At 37.6% G+C, this 16,478-nt stretch overlaps 1 protein-coding gene across 1 annotated transcript in view; it reads right to left on the bottom strand.

Annotated features, from left to right (window-relative positions):
- Positions 1-9,698, bottom strand: part of LOC140235938 (L-asparaginase-like) — a 61,362-nt gene extending 51,664 nt beyond the window's left edge. Inside the window, exon 1 of the mRNA XM_072315930.1 lies at positions 9,506-9,698. Within this exon, the coding sequence (XP_072172031.1) occupies positions 9,506-9,698 (193 nt within the window). The remainder of the gene's footprint in view (positions 1-9,505) is intronic.
- Positions 9,699-16,478: the final 6,780 nt, after the last annotated feature.

Here is a 16,478-nt window from a genome sequence, read left to right as displayed (position 1 = left end):
ATTTCAATTCTAAAAGTGTAAAAACTCCGTCGTGTGGTTGGGGACTACCCTCTCTCACACACAGCCCCCCCCCCCCTCAACTTCTACACACTTGGTACACAGTGATGTCGCACACGCGGATCAAGAACTGAGATACCGCGATTTAGTCATTCACATATCTGTAAATTTTTGTAGTTGTCCCCCCCCCCATACACACACGATAATATTGGAGGGACAAACATATCATTTTTCTCCCCTCCCCCATAATTCCCGAGATGTGAAAATGTTCTTTTTTTTTTTTGGATAGAAACTGTCAACATATTTCACCTAGAGTGTGAATTTCAATTCTGACAATGCAAAATCTCTCAATTCATTTTAATTCAGTTCATACATTTATTCAGTAATAAAAATCGTTTTGATATAAAATGCTTATAAAATGTAACAAGTACAATTCAGTGAGAGCCAGAGGCTTGTTAAAACTGAATGTACCTTTAAAAACAACTCGTACACATATGAGATTTTAAACACGAAATACCAGATGAAAAAAAGTTACAAACAATATAAAAGGAGGACAGAGAGAGAGAGAGAAAAAAAATATATTGAAAGAGGCAAGAAATTAAGATTAATTTCAGTTACAGATAACATAAATGGAACATAGATAGAATGAAATATACTAAAACAGCAAAAACCAATAAAAATACACAAATAAACAAAACGAGGTATCGAACAAGCTGCAAGTATACGTGTTAATAGTAGAAGAATGCATTACCAATTAAAACACATGTAAAATACATAATTTAGATATAAATATGTAATTCAGTTTGACAGCTTGCCTAAAGTGAAGAAAAAGCAAGTATATGGCGAAGTTTTTTTTTTTTTCTTGAAAGAATGCAAAGGCAGCTTTTTAATATTTTCAGGAATTCCGGAGTTCCAAATATTGGATCAATGAAACTGAATCCATTGTTGTGGAGCACGAGTTGTTCAGAAACAAATCGCATAGATATAGATTGATGCCGTTTGTTTTTTAAACGAATTTCATTACGTTTGAAATAATTCGTATGAACAGGTGAACGTTTATTATGAATGAACGTATGCATAAAAGTTCCTGTCTTTATACAAAACCAAATCAGGCAAAGCTAAGACACCAAGACGTCGAAAAAGATCATGTGTATGTGCACGGTAATGTGAGCCAGTACAAAGTGCGTGTTTATACAGGAGTATTTTGCTTCTCTGTATAAATACGCTCAATGGCCATGAAGACGAATAAACTGTATCTGAAACACCACAAGACGTAAGTCTCTTTAAAAGATAGGCAGATGCATGACCCCATTAAGTTAGAGTAGTTATAGTGAGGTAATATAGTGGTGTTATACTGTGCATACAAGGCATACTTTCTTTGTTTTGCCCCACCCCCATTATAAAAGGAAACCAAAATCCAAAGAGAAATGTGGATTTAGTGAAAGCAGCAACATTAAAGGTATTGGCCCACATTTGTAAACCTGTAGCAATTGGTCTCATAGTTAGCATGGAGTTTGGGTATGATTGCAGTAACACCTGTGCAAAATTTCGTTCCAATTAGTCCATTACTTTCATAAAAATGAATGAAAATGTACCGTATGCATGCGTATAACGCTCGCTAGCTCCGGTCCATGTACGTACTACATGCATGCGATGCATGTGTAAGTTACATGTACGTAGCAGCTAGCCCGCGCTCGTAATTCGATTTTGGGTCGGGTTGACCCGGTTTGAAAATTGATTTTAAAACGATGATTTTCTCTCTTTTTATCGAATGGTATAGACAAAGAGCAACAGGTGAGGTATGTTACTGTTATAACTTGTACTTGAAGTCATATTGGACCTGTTTTATGCAGTTTTGATTTTCGTGGGTTTGCAAATGTGGGCTAATACCTTTAATAGAACACATCAGTGAAAGTTTCAGGAAAATCGGACAATCGATACAAAATTTATGAAACATTGCAAGTTTGGGTGTTGGAACCGCTTGATGAGGAGACTACTAGAGGTTATGACGTCATGTAAGGATAAATATATACAGAAAAAAATTGTCAAGAAAGGAATATATTTGCATCGAGTGTTTATAACCATTGATTTTGTTAAAAAAAAAAAAAAAAAAAAAAAAAACGTTTACTAGGTCAATGACGCCTCTGTCGGATAGGATACTCCAGACAAGAAGTATAAAAGAAAATTAGTTAATTATATTCAGTTATGCCGTATTATCATTGTGTTCAGGTTTAGGCGAGCTCATCCGGCTGTGAGATTAGTTTAGTGATATTCATGGATGGTTAGGGTACGAGGCAAGTCTTAATTTAGTAAGTAGAAAAATTAATGGTTTCTTTTGTAAAGTGAATTTTTGTTGCATACTTCTGTCCGAGGCATGTGTTAAATGATTTTGGTACGCTGTGTATAAGTACTGACGGTAGGGAATATTAAGTTGAGAAACATTTTGGTTTGCACATTATACACATCGATACGGGTTTCAGTCATTATCCACGAGGCTTGAATCGACGTCGGCGAGCGGGACTGCTATGTTGGGACGACTACCGGTACGTCGCTAGCTGAGGGCCGAACCTGCCGGTGATCTGCGGTCTACCGGACACGACGCGGGTGCTGCACCAACTTCTGAGGGGGGATCCGAGCCCGGAATCCGGAGATGCAAAGCTAAAATTTACGTGTTTATTCAAATGTTATATTGTATTTGATATTTTCATATGAAAATTCAACGTTGTGCCAACAATCACAACGCGATTATTAAAAAGTTGATTTAACTCTACTTGATTTCTTTCGGTTTGAATGCTTATGAGTCAACGTAATAGCAGAATAAATAACAAAAAACGTCGTTAATGTGCCAAAAACATTGAGGGAATTCCACTAAAATTCAATTTTCTAGCAAAATGAAAGAGAACTTAGCTAATCACTTTCAAAAAGCAAGGAAATATATCAGTATCAAGTTGTCCACATATACGGCATCATCTCTTATAATCTCCTCATCCAGCGGTTCCAACACCAAAACAATTCATAATTTCGCATCGATCGTCCGATTTTCCTCAAACTTTCACTGATGTTTGCTACTAATGTTGTTGCTTTTCTCTCAATCCACTGCTCCTTGGGTTTTGGTTTCCTTTCAAGAGAACGATGCCCCTGGGGTGATTGCTTTAATTGACTTAAATCAAGAAAATTTAGAAGGACAATAGCTATAAAAAAACATTTTTTTAACTACATCATTACAAAGAAATGGATATCCATATTACCATTTTTGTATTTCATTTGCGCTTTATGAAGGGAGATGCTAAGTTTTTGAAGGGGGGACCCGTGTCAAAATCCTCTTTCAAGCTGAAAAAAAAAGAGAAAAGACAAAGAACATAAAAAAAAAAGTCTTCAGGTGTGATTTGCCGCTGAAAGGCGGCCCACAAGCAAAAACAAAACAAAAACAAGAACAAACTCCTTATATTTTTAAAGCTATTTCGCTCTCAACTAACAGATTTCATGCAAAAAAAAGTGGGGGTGCAAACATTCGATCTCTGTAAAGTGGGGGGGGGGGGGGGGGTCAGCCCTCCATCAAGCTCCTCCCCTAACCCTTTTTACCATGATCTCAGAGAGAGAGAGAGAGAGAGAAAAAAAAAAGACTTAACCAGACACGGATTGAAGGGTCTACTGAAGTGTTCGTTGTCTTTGTGGATTTTTAAAACTGGTCGCGCTGGTTGGGACCATGTAACCGATTCCTGAAATTACAAATTGGTTTTCAAAGATCGCTTCGGCTACAAGTGCACGGTGCAGTCTTCAATATTTATGTATATTGACGGGGCTTACTATCACAGGAAATTGCTGCAACGTCCATCCAGAGGAAATAAATTACTAGTATTTACTTTGTAAGCCTGCCGGGGAGGGGGGTGCAGGGTTACGTACATTGAAAATTATTGTCGGAAGGAGCTCGTATTTGTTATGATGATTTTACGTAGGAGCCACAAGTTTGCTTCTTATTTATTTTTTATAGGGGGATAAAACTATTGTAGTATTAAAGGTCATGTTTACCTTTGGAAGCAGTGAATTAAAATGTTCTTAAGATATCATACTTGATGCATAATATGCAGGTCAGATGTGACACAAAACATCCTACCATATATAAAGAATTTTGCAATAAAACTCAAAATATAAGGACATATCACTATTTTTCCTCAATAAACCGTAACTGTAGACGGTTTAGTCTAATGGAAACTTTCATTTATAACTATTACTCACATTTAAATACTAAACAATATTTAACATTGATTATACTCATTCAAATTCCTACATTGGTTGTTTCTATCCCTAAGTCAATTTTAAAATGATTTTGAAGCACTAGTGCTGTTTTTTTTTTATTTCATCTGCAAATGGTGAGTTATGCCTTTAATGATGACGCTGATGAATGTTATGAGTTTTCAGTTGCAGCTATACTGATTCACTGCGCTGTGTGCTCCGTACAACGAGAGGTGATCGGTAGTGCGTGAATGACATCAAGCGAATATCAACAATAATGATAATAAGGTGAATTTTAATGTTCATGATACATTATCAATTTTCTCTTTCAGGGATATACAGCGCCTAATAGAGAGATTGCAATGCGACACTCCGTATCACAGGAAAACAAAACAGTGCAGAAAATAGCGAATTCACCCACGCACAAGGTGGATACATCTAACCTTGGCAATTCTCGTGAAATGACACGCACATCGCGAAGAAATTAATGATTTAAACTATTTTGTCAGCCGATGTGGCTCAACTCAGATGGCTTTTGCAACATATGAAAAAAAAAAGAAAGGATAAAACTGAATAAGATAAATTGGCAATTGTTTTCCATGACAGTAACATAAAAAAAATAAATAAATAATGTATCATTTGAATTTTCGTGCAGAACACGAGTACCACTTAGATGGAAAAATGCTACGAGCATGAAAACAGACTCTTTCTGTGTCAGGTCCCGCAAGTAAAAAAAAAAAAAAAGAAAAAAAAAAAGAAAAAGAAAAAAAAAAGACTCTGCATCACAAAACCAACAAAAAGTCGTCATACATGGATTTTTAGTTTAGGGCAGATTCTGAAAGAGCAGACTCTAAGTTTTAAAATTATGTATAGCTCAATTGAAACGGACTCTCCTTACCTATTTAAATATTGGAAAGAATGCACACACTCTGGAAAAGTGTGAAGCGAGAAACATTGCTCTAAATTACAGGGTCTATTCAAGTGGTTAATCTATACCAAACGGTGCTAGCTGTGCGATGAATGGGACCAAAAACAGGATGTAAACCGCAGTAGCAACACCAATGAAGGGATTATCAGATTAGTTTGAGTTGATCATGCTCTTCTAACACACTCTGTAAGTGATTAATGCCAACGTTCAAAGCAGTAGCATTATCCCTTCAAAAGTAATCGGACTTGAAAGTGAAGAGTGTGCAAAGGGTTATCAAGAAATAAAAAGGGGCCTCTAGACATACCTGATCTCACTACTCTACAAAACAAAAGGTTGTAGAAAACTGCTGAAAATGCACTTTCCCAATCATTTTATGATCCCAAACTTAAGAATAATGTAGAAGGGTAACGCTTTCAGAAGATATGAAAAACGTAATATATTCACTTGGTTGACCCGTTTAACCTTTTCTTGAGTCCTCACGTGAAATCAAGGGTGCGATTTTTTGTTCGTTTTGTGATTCACGATCACATTAGGTTTAAAGGAAACCTAAACCCAAAGAGAAATGTGGATTGAGTGAAAGCAGCAACATTACTAGAACACAACTGTGAAAGTTGGAGGAAAATCGAACAATTGATGCCAAAGTTATGAATTTTTACAGTTTTGGTGTTGAAACCGCTGGATGAGGAAACTACTAGAGATTATGACCTCATGTGAAAACAGCAATAAATTATAAAGAAAATATAAAGGGATTTCCACAAAAATTCACTGTTCTAGCATAATGAAAGAGTACTTGGTTAAACGCTTTCAGAAAGCAAGGGGGAATAATGATTGCTACCCTTGACATACGTCAGTATCAAGTTGAAGGAAGGTGTAATTTTCATAATTTTTTTTTTTTGAATTCCTTCATACAGTTAAAGTCGCATAAGTCGATCTTCTCGGGACTGAGCAAAACACATCGACTTAGGCGAGTTTCGACTTGTGCGTAAGTCGAAAAAATCGACTTACAGTTACACCACGCGTACACATGTATAATGTACATGTATGTTGTCTACTCTGGAGCCGAGAGCTGGAGCGGTGTGCCCGATATTTGCCCTTTAGCAAGACACTTTATCCACATTGAATATTACCGTTATTCACTTCCAAAAATAACAGCAAACATCTGACATTTATTCTAGCATCTTATGGAGCCGATTGTTACCGCTGTTCATTTCCAAAACTGAAGGCAAACATCCGGTTTTTTTTTTTTTTTTTTTTTTTTTTTTTTTTTTTGTGACCCCGGTCGCCAAATTGTGATTCGATTCGCGAAAAGACTCCGCTAAGTATATAAGGCATAGATCGCTACACTCGGCAAGGGCTACCAGGTCTGGGTAACGGAAACCAAAATCTCGCGTGAGTTCTTGCGTTACCTATCGTTAATGTCAACGAAACGTCGTTAATTTGCGCTTGGGATCGTTACTCATCGTTACTACAAACGTTAATTTTCCCGATCGTTAGTTTGCGTTAATAACGATTCAGGTGAAACAGCTTGCGTTAATGAAACGTTAATGTTTATTAACGCAAAGTTTCTTTTTGTATATACTGTATGTAAACAAAAACTGGCGTCTCGTGACTTTGACAGTGATTTATTACACAATAAAATCTTATTCGACTTAGGCACAGTGAATTCAATGGTTTTTCCGTGAAAGTGTTCTTGGAATTTCATCGACTTAGGCGAGTATTCGTCTTAAAAAGATTCGACTTGTGAGTGAGTTAATACACGTAAGTCAATGGGGAAAAATCGGGACTTTTTAAAATCTTCGACTTGCGCGATTATTCGACATATGTGACGTCGACTTAGGCGAGTTTAACTGTATTTCCTTTATATTTTTGTCCACATATACGTCATTAAACAAAAGAGAAGCAACATAAAAAAGTCTTCATATTTTTGAGGTGTGATTTTCCACTGAAAGTCGGCTGACAAACAAAACCCAAACAAGAACAAAGTCCTCGTTTGTTTTTGTTTTTGTTTTTTTTTTTCTGCTACGGTGTACTCCCCTACCACCGAATTATATTTCATGCAAAAAAAAAAAAAAAAGTGGGGGATGCAAACATTCGATCCCTGTAAAGTGTGCGTGGAGGGAAGGGGGGGGGGGGGGTCAGCCTTCCATTTCTATTTTGCAGAAAACCCCATTCAATTTGGTTAAGCGGTCATATGTGGACTGCTGTAAAGCATGTCACGAGTCTGATTCTTCCAAGTTTAGCACTTCGATGATCTTGTGTGTGAATACAATAGACAGAACTTGGAGGGAATAGATTCCTGACATCCTCTACAAAATTGCTCATTTCTCTTTGACCACTGAAGTAAATCGAATGAGTTATAGTTTCATATACTTACCCTTAAATTGTATTTTGATTGATTCACTATTTTTGAAATTATCATTGCAGAAGGTACCGTTGTTGTTGTTTTTGTTTTTGTTTGTGTTTTTTTTTTTTTTTGGGGGGGGGCATACGGTACAAACGGCATCTTTGATGTTCAAATCTGTTTTACTCTGTTATCCCCCTATTTTTTATTTGTTTATGATAGAAATGTACATAAACATCCAACCCGAATTTCCGACAATTTTCATGTTACTAATCTAAGAATTTTCATAAATCACCGATCAAAAGTCACTACGGGTCAGATATATGGAATCCCCTACCAGATCACATCAAACAGTCTAAATCGGTCAGAACATTTAAGACACAGCTGAAGAATTACCTAATTTCGTCGTATAATCATTAAAAAACTTTACCAAAACACACTGAAGGCCTCACCACTTTGATGAACTCATCACTCTGCATATGCAATCTACCTCGCACCCCGTCCCCACGCTCCCATCCCAATACTCACCCTGCATGGATAAACATTATCTATAATTTTGTCAACTGGGCTGTTTCCCCTTTTAAGCATAAGATTATAGGATACATTTTTTTTCTGCAATTGCTCCCCTTAAATTGTACCTTTAAATTATTTTTCTTTATCTTTAATGTACCGTGTAATTTGTATCAAACAATTGTCAGTATTTTGTATTCATCAAGTTTATCAATTCTTCTTCAAAAATCCTATGATTTGTACAAAAGAAAAATGTATTTGTTTGTATATTACGTAAATGTCATGAAATTGCAGAAAAATAAATAAATATGAATATCAATATCGATATCAATTGAATGACAGTCGAAGTTTCCCATGAAAGTCAAGAAATCTTCGTACGTATCTAATACTGCACGTCTAGAATTAGGCGGCCTGGACCAATAAAAAAAAAAAAAAATGGGTTGAGAATTTATCTATTCGATCGATATTAGAATAGCTTCCAACTCAAATAAAGACAGATGTTCCAAAACTTTGTAGCAAATAATATTCCGAATCTAAATAGCTATACACCTCGGCCATCTCGGTTTCGATCCTTTCTTATAATCGAGTAACCAGGGATTTCTATTTCACTATTGTGAATCCCTTCATCCACCCTGGTTTCATTGAGAGCTCAAACATAAACATTATTTTGCAGGATAATAGATTTCAACTCATCAAAATTGTTCATTGCACTAACAACATTCAGTTGTATACATTTTAAACCTTTCCCACACAATGACTCTAATCAATTCACTTCCATATAGGCCGTTTCCACCTGTTTTGAGGTTTGCGTTGTGTATTAATATTTGAATCATTTGTGCATTTCTCATAATAGAAAGGTTATTGGTTTATCAAGAATTTTGTACACTTCCAGCCAAAAAACAAATAAAAAAAAAAACTGTTCTGATAGATCGTCACAGACACCTACAAGGATACCTGCACATGAAATATGCGCCCATCTTTCACAATGTGTACTTAAAAGACCCTTTCGATTATCTTTGACACATTTAGAGCATAACGTACATGTATATTGCTTGCCCACTAGCTACAACACGTACAAGTCAAAAAGAAAAAAAAAAAACACACAGCGAATATAATAGTAGAAAAACTATTTTGCACAATGTTCGACAGGAGTTACAAAAAAAAAAATCATAAACGTCAGTCAAATACAACTGAGAATTCACCAATATTTAGCTGAATCGAATTTAAGACTGTGGTAATAATCTATTGATGTACTCATTCAGTTAGGGAACTGGCAGTACTCGTATCAAGTTCAGGTCATTTTCGCACGTGATTACACGTTTGATCGTCTTGTTTCCTGAGGCGGGTATTAATGCTATGATCCTTCCATAAGACGGCCAGGCTGAGAGAACCTTGGAGCATTGCTTTATTTCTTGCAGAAATTTCGCGTTGGCTTTTGTTAAATCTTCCTCGACTGCGATTCTAGTTCCCTTCAGCCGGTGACGTTGACCAATCACCTGCTATCTCACTCGATACGACGCGAACTTTATAGTTATGGGGCGTGGCTTCTGTTCTTTTCCTTTTGAGCTCCTTGTGATGCGATTGTTCCCGGTGTTTAGCCTCCGTCTGCCTTCTTATAATCTGGTGTGAACGCTCAATGTCAAGCTTCTGGAGTGGGGAATCAAGCCGCTCATCTGCAGATGAGTTCATTGGTGTGTCCTCGTTAGCAGATTCCTCATCACCAAAAACATGAAAACTCTTAAGCAGTTTCTCCTCGAGTATTGTTCTTGTGCGTTCATTGTACTCTGTAGGGCTGTAAAGGCGTGGTGTTAAGTGTTGACCTCCTTTATCAAGTGGTGACTTCTTTCGACTTGTGAGTTATTGTGGTTTGTAGTTATTATTCTACTTATTATTTTCGCCTCACTTCTTTCAATGCGATCGATTAGCTCTACTAATCGATCGCATTGACTGTTCAAGAACTGTTTCCCCCCAAAAAAGCGAAACTTCAAAATGTCATCCGATTTCGATCAAAATTGTATCGTTGAACTCGTAACATTTTACTCTTTGTTATCAGCCTAACTGATTTTTGGGCTGGATATTCCCTTTAACAAGGTATTGAGGGAAACCCCTAATCTAGCGTCAAGTCTTGTCAATTATTGTAGCAGCGCTTTGTATGTACATGTTACCACACGACATATTGTTCACATGTAAATATGATTTGTCCTCGAAGGTTCGTTAGTGCCATGACGGCATGTACATCACTCTGTAGCAGTGTGACCAGGATGAAAAATGTGATTATGCTTAAGGGGGCCTGAGGTTTTATTAAATAGCCATCAAAAGAAGAAGAAGAAGAAGAAGAAGAAGAAGAAGAAGACGAAGAAGAAGCTGATGATGATGATTATTATTATTATCATCATTATCGGGAATTCGAAACTTGGGTATTTGTTCCAGGTTCATCATGTCACTGCCGGCAACCAGGGATAGCCTGGTGGTACTGTCGCTGTTCGAATGGCATTAGACGACGGGTCCGACTCTTGATCGGCCGAAAGACATTGTTTTAATACATGTAACCATGAACACAACCTCCTAAACAATGCACTTTTTTGCAGTGTCATTTTGCATCTTTTCACATTTCAAAGCTTGTTTGATAAAAAAAAAAAATCCTTATTTCCTTTTATTTCCCTTTTAAACTTTTTTCTACTTTTAAACACGATCTTAGAGAGAGAGAGAGAGATAAAAAAAAAACAGACACTGATTGAAGGGTCTACTGAAGTGTTTGTTGTCTTTGGAGATGTTTCAAACTGGTCGCACTGGTTGGGACCATGTTACCGATTCCTGAAAGCATGTTTATATACCACCAGCTACTACCGACTGCCGTGGAAAGACTGTGCAGGGTTTTGGTGTGTCGTCCATGAATTTCATGAGTTTTTAGCTGCTATACTGGTTCACTGCGCTCATGGCGTGCTCCGTAAAACGAGATGTGATCGGTAGTGCGTGACTGATACCGAGCGAATAACAACAGCAATGATAATAAAGGGAATTCTAAATGATAATGATACATTATAAATTTCTCTTTCAGGGATATACAGCGCGTGATAGAGAGATTCGCAATGCGACACTCCATATCATAGGAAAATGAAATGGTACAGAAAATAGCGAATCCACATGCGCACAAGGTGAATGCATTTAGGCATGGCAATTCTCGTGAAATGATGTGCACATTGCGAAGTAATATGATTCAAACTATTTTATCATCCGACGTGGCTCAACTCATTATGGTTTTTTGAAACATATGAAAGAATATGAAAAAAAGAATAGAAGAGGATTTTACTGAACAAGATACATTTGTAAGTGCTTCCCATGACAATGAAATTAAACTAAAAAGCACCATTTGAATTTTCGTGCAGTATCTGAGTGCTATTTAGATTGTAAAATGTTACGAGCATTAAAACAGACACATTTTGTGTCTTGTCCGTCTAGGAGAAAAAAAAAAGGCAATGTGGAATAGATACCGTTCCTTCTCTTCCTCCTGCCCCTCCCTCATACTGTAATAGGTTTAAAGGAAACCCAAACCCAAAGAGAAATATGGATGGAGTGAAAGCAGCAACATTAGTAGAACATATCAGTTGAAGTAGAGGAAAATCGGGCAATCTATCCAAAAGTTACAAGTTTTACAAGTTTTGGTGTTGGAACCGCTGGATGAGGAGACTACTATAGAGATTATGAGGTCATGAGTGGACAACAATATAAAGAAAATATAAAGGGAATTCCATTAAAATTCACTTGACTAATCGCTTTCAGAAAGCAAGGGCAATAGCTGCTTCCCCTAACATTGTCAGTATCAAGTTGATGGAATGTGTAATTCTCATGAAAATGAATCCTGCTTACATTCTGTATTCGATTTTCAACAAATGAATGTCAAATTGGTTTGAAGTTATTTTTTTTTCAAACCTGCAAGAAGTTGTCTGAGGAAGGAAACAATATTTATGTATATTTATATATACGTTTAGGTATGATTAAGAGGGTATTAAACCTTGACTTTATAAAGTGCCCATGACTGTTATTGGTAATCCCCCCCCCCATTCCTCTCAGAGAACTTGGTGATGAATGGTCAATGGAGCCAGAAGTGACAGATGACATTAAGGTATTCACATGCCTGATATATGGCCAGGCCCGGGGAAAGTCTCTAAATGGGGGATAAACAGACAGACAAACAAACAGATCAAAGCTCTCAAAAACATAACCTCCTCCGGCGGAGGCAGCAATACTACGCATTTCGGTGGCACTAGGGAGAGCCACATCAACTTTGGCAAATCGCTCAATGATGATAGCCCATGACCTTACGCATTCTCATAAGCATCAAAATCAACCAATGAGATGTCACCGCCCCTATCATTGAAGCATTTCTACATTGGTCTTCTTGAATGCATTGGGCGTGGCTTGTACTTCTCAATGCATTGTTTTCTGTTATCCAATCAGCTTTAACCAATGGGATGGCACTGCCCCTATGATCTGATCCTCTCTACCTTCGCGTTTGAAAGGCAGTCGGCGTGGATTGTACTTTCCAGAGCGTCGTTGACGGTTATCCAGTCAGCTTTGACCAACGAAATACCGCTGACTCTGTCATTGGATCCTGTATACATTCGAGTGTTTTGGCGTAGCTTCTTAGCATTTGGCGTAGCTTCTTAGTGCATCGTTTACCATGTTTACGGTCATCCAATCAGCTTTAACGACATCTTACTCTGCATTTTGAAAGAACTTCTAGACAACCAGATTTTTATTTGACAGATATCTTAGGAGTTGAGTTCGGATGACAGTTCCATAATAGGGATATTGTTCTGTGCTCTTTGCCATCAGAAGTACATGATGGAGGAAAAACGAGGAATGGAAGTCAAAAGGGTGAGTATAAAATTTATTTCTTGGTACAAATATTGTTTCTATCTAAATGATATTTGAAAAGTTTCATCATTATTGCGTATGTGTATTTGTAACTACATGTAAGATATTAACATGTGTGCATGGTGTATGCCATTTCTTTGGGATTTCTTCTTATTGTACGTTAATTCTTAACTTCTTCGCGTAGATTCCACATAAGATTTCAAAACCATATCCGTTGTTCTTGTTGTTCATTCATTGGGTACGATCAGACGGTGATCCCTTTTGGGATAAACTAACTTCAAGGATTAGCTACCTTCAAAAATAAGCTCGCAGCTAAGGATGGGGCGCCAAGTGTCGCTGTAGACAAGTGAAACGTCCATTTTGTCTACGAAATGACAAATATGTCGACGAAATACAGATTCGTCATGAAATTGTCATTTCGTGACGAAAGAGACTATGCGGCACTTGCCTCATACTGAACTACGAGCTTATCCTTGAAGTTAAGGATGGCCATCTGAATGTAACTATTGTCAGTATTGATGTACATACCTTAGTGTATTCGACCAGTTTCCATAAGAACCTCCTAAAGTAAAGTTTATTAAGTGAAAATAAATGAAATAAAATGAAATGAAAAGCAGCGTAGTATTGATTTCTGGAATGTGGTATTTTTGCTCTTAACTGCTCAAATGTGGTAGACCTTACCTCATATACTCCTAGATTCTTCAATATAATTGGAGATGCTGTGGTGCCGGGATTTGTAAAAACGTCGGGAAATGAAAATAGCTTGAAATGGCCTCAACGAAAAATGTACAGACCTCTCTCCGGGAAATGCAAAAATGTTCAATTTTGCCGGGAAATGTTAAAACTCTGCCAAGAAATGTACAGATCATGTAGGCCCTACTTCAAGGAAATTACGTACTGATGACATATAGATGAACTTGATTTATAAACCTGGGTGTATGGCTTGATTCTCGTTTAAACATGGAGAAGCATATATCGACCACATACAAGTCTCCCTTTCATATTATGTGGCATAACTTGCGTCACGTTCGTAGATATTGATTAGGGAGTTTTCGCAAGCCGACGCGGCCGGGATTTGAGCGTGCCGTGTGCAAAATTTACCTCTGCGCATGATCAAATCCGAGAAACGTCCTATCCTGGGAAAACGAGTACGGTATTCGGCCAAAATAGCGTTCGCTCCCGATGCTGGACGGGAGTGAGCCATCCAGCCATCCAGCCAATCAGCGATCTTGTCCCCACGCCTCCGTCCGTACCTGTACAGGAAAGCGAAACTGCTTAGATATACGGACGGGAGTCCGAGTACGGGGACTGTCACAGCTGATTGCTTACGCTTATTCTCGGTCTTCCTAGTGTAGGGAAAACTCCGTAATTAGTACGGTCTGCTATGTCGAATTATTGGATCCCGTGAGATTTTCCTGCCAAAATCGATTTTTTTTTTTTTTTTTTTTTTTAAGCTAAATTGGTCAATTTGGGGGTGCTGAATCCAAAAAACTTTGGTTCCATTTTTTTTTTCCGACCGGGCCAAGCAGGGAACCTTGGGGGACATCACAAGAAATTGTTTTCAAAAGAGACTCATGACCATTTAAATAAACATATTGCTTTCTATTACTGAGGTAGTCTTTAAACCACTCTAGACCTGTCCCACGAATGCCGTAATGACTTAACTTATAAAGCAAAATATCATGGTCAATCGTATCAAACGATGACCCACACAAGGGCAACCAGGAAAAACCTTCTAATTGGATTCTTTATTCATTCTGTGTTATACCAGAAATACATCCAGCAGTTATGAGCTCCCTGATGTGTCGTTTCATTCTGTGGTCAACAAACAAGCTTGTGAATGGGAAGCCTGGTAGGGTGACCATGGCATTTCTTGCCATTGCAAGACTTTTCCTTGTTTGTCTTCATTCTCTCGAGGCAGCATCAAGTTTTTGAAGATCACTTTTAATCGTATCAATGCTTGCTTTTGTAAAAATATTTAATAACTGGGATTGAATATAACTACATGTATTACAGAGGCTCCACGACACCAAATAAAGTTTTGCCTGAGAGGCAAAAACAAATCACGTGTACGCGAACCACATACCCACTTGGCTATCATGGGACGTGGGATATAACGTTTACATGCTTGCCCACACTTACGGGAAGTGGTATATATTTTATGGGGCTCCTCCCCTCCCCAACGTAGTTTTCGCCCCTCAGGATGGCTTGATGACGTCATTTGAATTAAGAGATGGCTGTCGTTCTGCGTGACCGGAAAATGAATTCGGTCTAAACTATGACAATTTTGGCAAATTCATCTAAGGCGCTTACCACAGTATTATATGTTTTTCTATGACCACCCTCTTTAATTTCAAGATGGTGGAATATCTTATGATCCACAATAGGAAACAGCTGTACTGGAACGTTAGACACCACAAGCATGTACACTATTGAAAATTTGATGCTCCTACAATGATTGCAACATGCAATATGGGTAAAAACGCAATAGCGGCCATTTTGAAATTCAAGATGGCAGCCTATAAATTGTATCAAAACATTCTAGAATATCAGAAAATGATATATCAAAAGTGTCTGACATCACAACCATGCATTTTGCACCAAATTTGAATCTTCTACAATGCTCACTGTATGAGATATGGTTCAAAATACTGTTTGCTATGGCGGCAATTTTGAAATTCAAGATGGCAGCCTACAAATTGTAACAAAACAATCCACAAAATCAGAAAAAGATATACCAGAGTGTCTGACATCACAACCATGCATTTTGCGCCAAATTTGAAGCTTCTACAATGCTTACTTAATGAGATATGGATAAAAATACAGTTTGCTATGGCGGCCATTTTGAAATTCAAAATGGTGGCTTAAGACGTGGTCGAAAGAAGAATGGAACCAAAGTTTTTGGATTCAGCACCCAAAAATTGACAAAGTTAGCCCCAAAATCAATTTTGGCACAAAAATCTCACGGGATTACATAGTAGCCTCTACTAAATTGAGCCAGGCAGACGCTGAAACTCTCGTTCACGCATTCATTAGCAGCAGCCTTGATTATTGTAATGGACTTTTGTTTGGCTTGCCAGATTCACAGATAACCAAGCTTCAGCGTGTTCAGAATGCATGTGAGAGACTTGTGTCCAGTTCTTCACAATTTTCAGATATACACCCGTTTTGATGAAGTTACATTGATTGCCAGTAAGGCAGAGAATTGTATTTAAGATTTTGTTACTTAATTATGAAGTATACTGCATGTTCAAGCACCTGGTCATTTCTCAGAATTAATATCAATAAAATTATATCCGTATTCCCATGTACGAAGCACACAGGATAAGATGACTTCTAAAGCAACCTCACTTCAAAGCAAAAGTAATTTGGGGGGATTGTGCCTTCAGTTGTGCCGCTCCAAAACTTTTAAATAAAATACCTGAGAATATGAGGAAAGCCCCGTCACTTTGCTGTCTTCAAATCTTTGTTGAAGACTTACATTTTTTTTTTCAGAAGCCTTTGATTAATTTGTTACTTGTTTTTGTGTGTGTGTCTAATCAGTAACAATGTTAGGAGCTCTGTTACATCACAGCGCAGTAGAGTATAATT

This window comes from Diadema setosum, chromosome 12, assembly GCF_964275005.1.
Source record: "Diadema setosum chromosome 12, eeDiaSeto1, whole genome shotgun sequence".
Classification (NCBI taxonomy): domain Eukaryota; kingdom Metazoa; phylum Echinodermata; class Echinoidea; order Diadematoida; family Diadematidae; genus Diadema; species Diadema setosum.
This window is presented reverse-complemented; position numbering and strand designations above follow the sequence as displayed.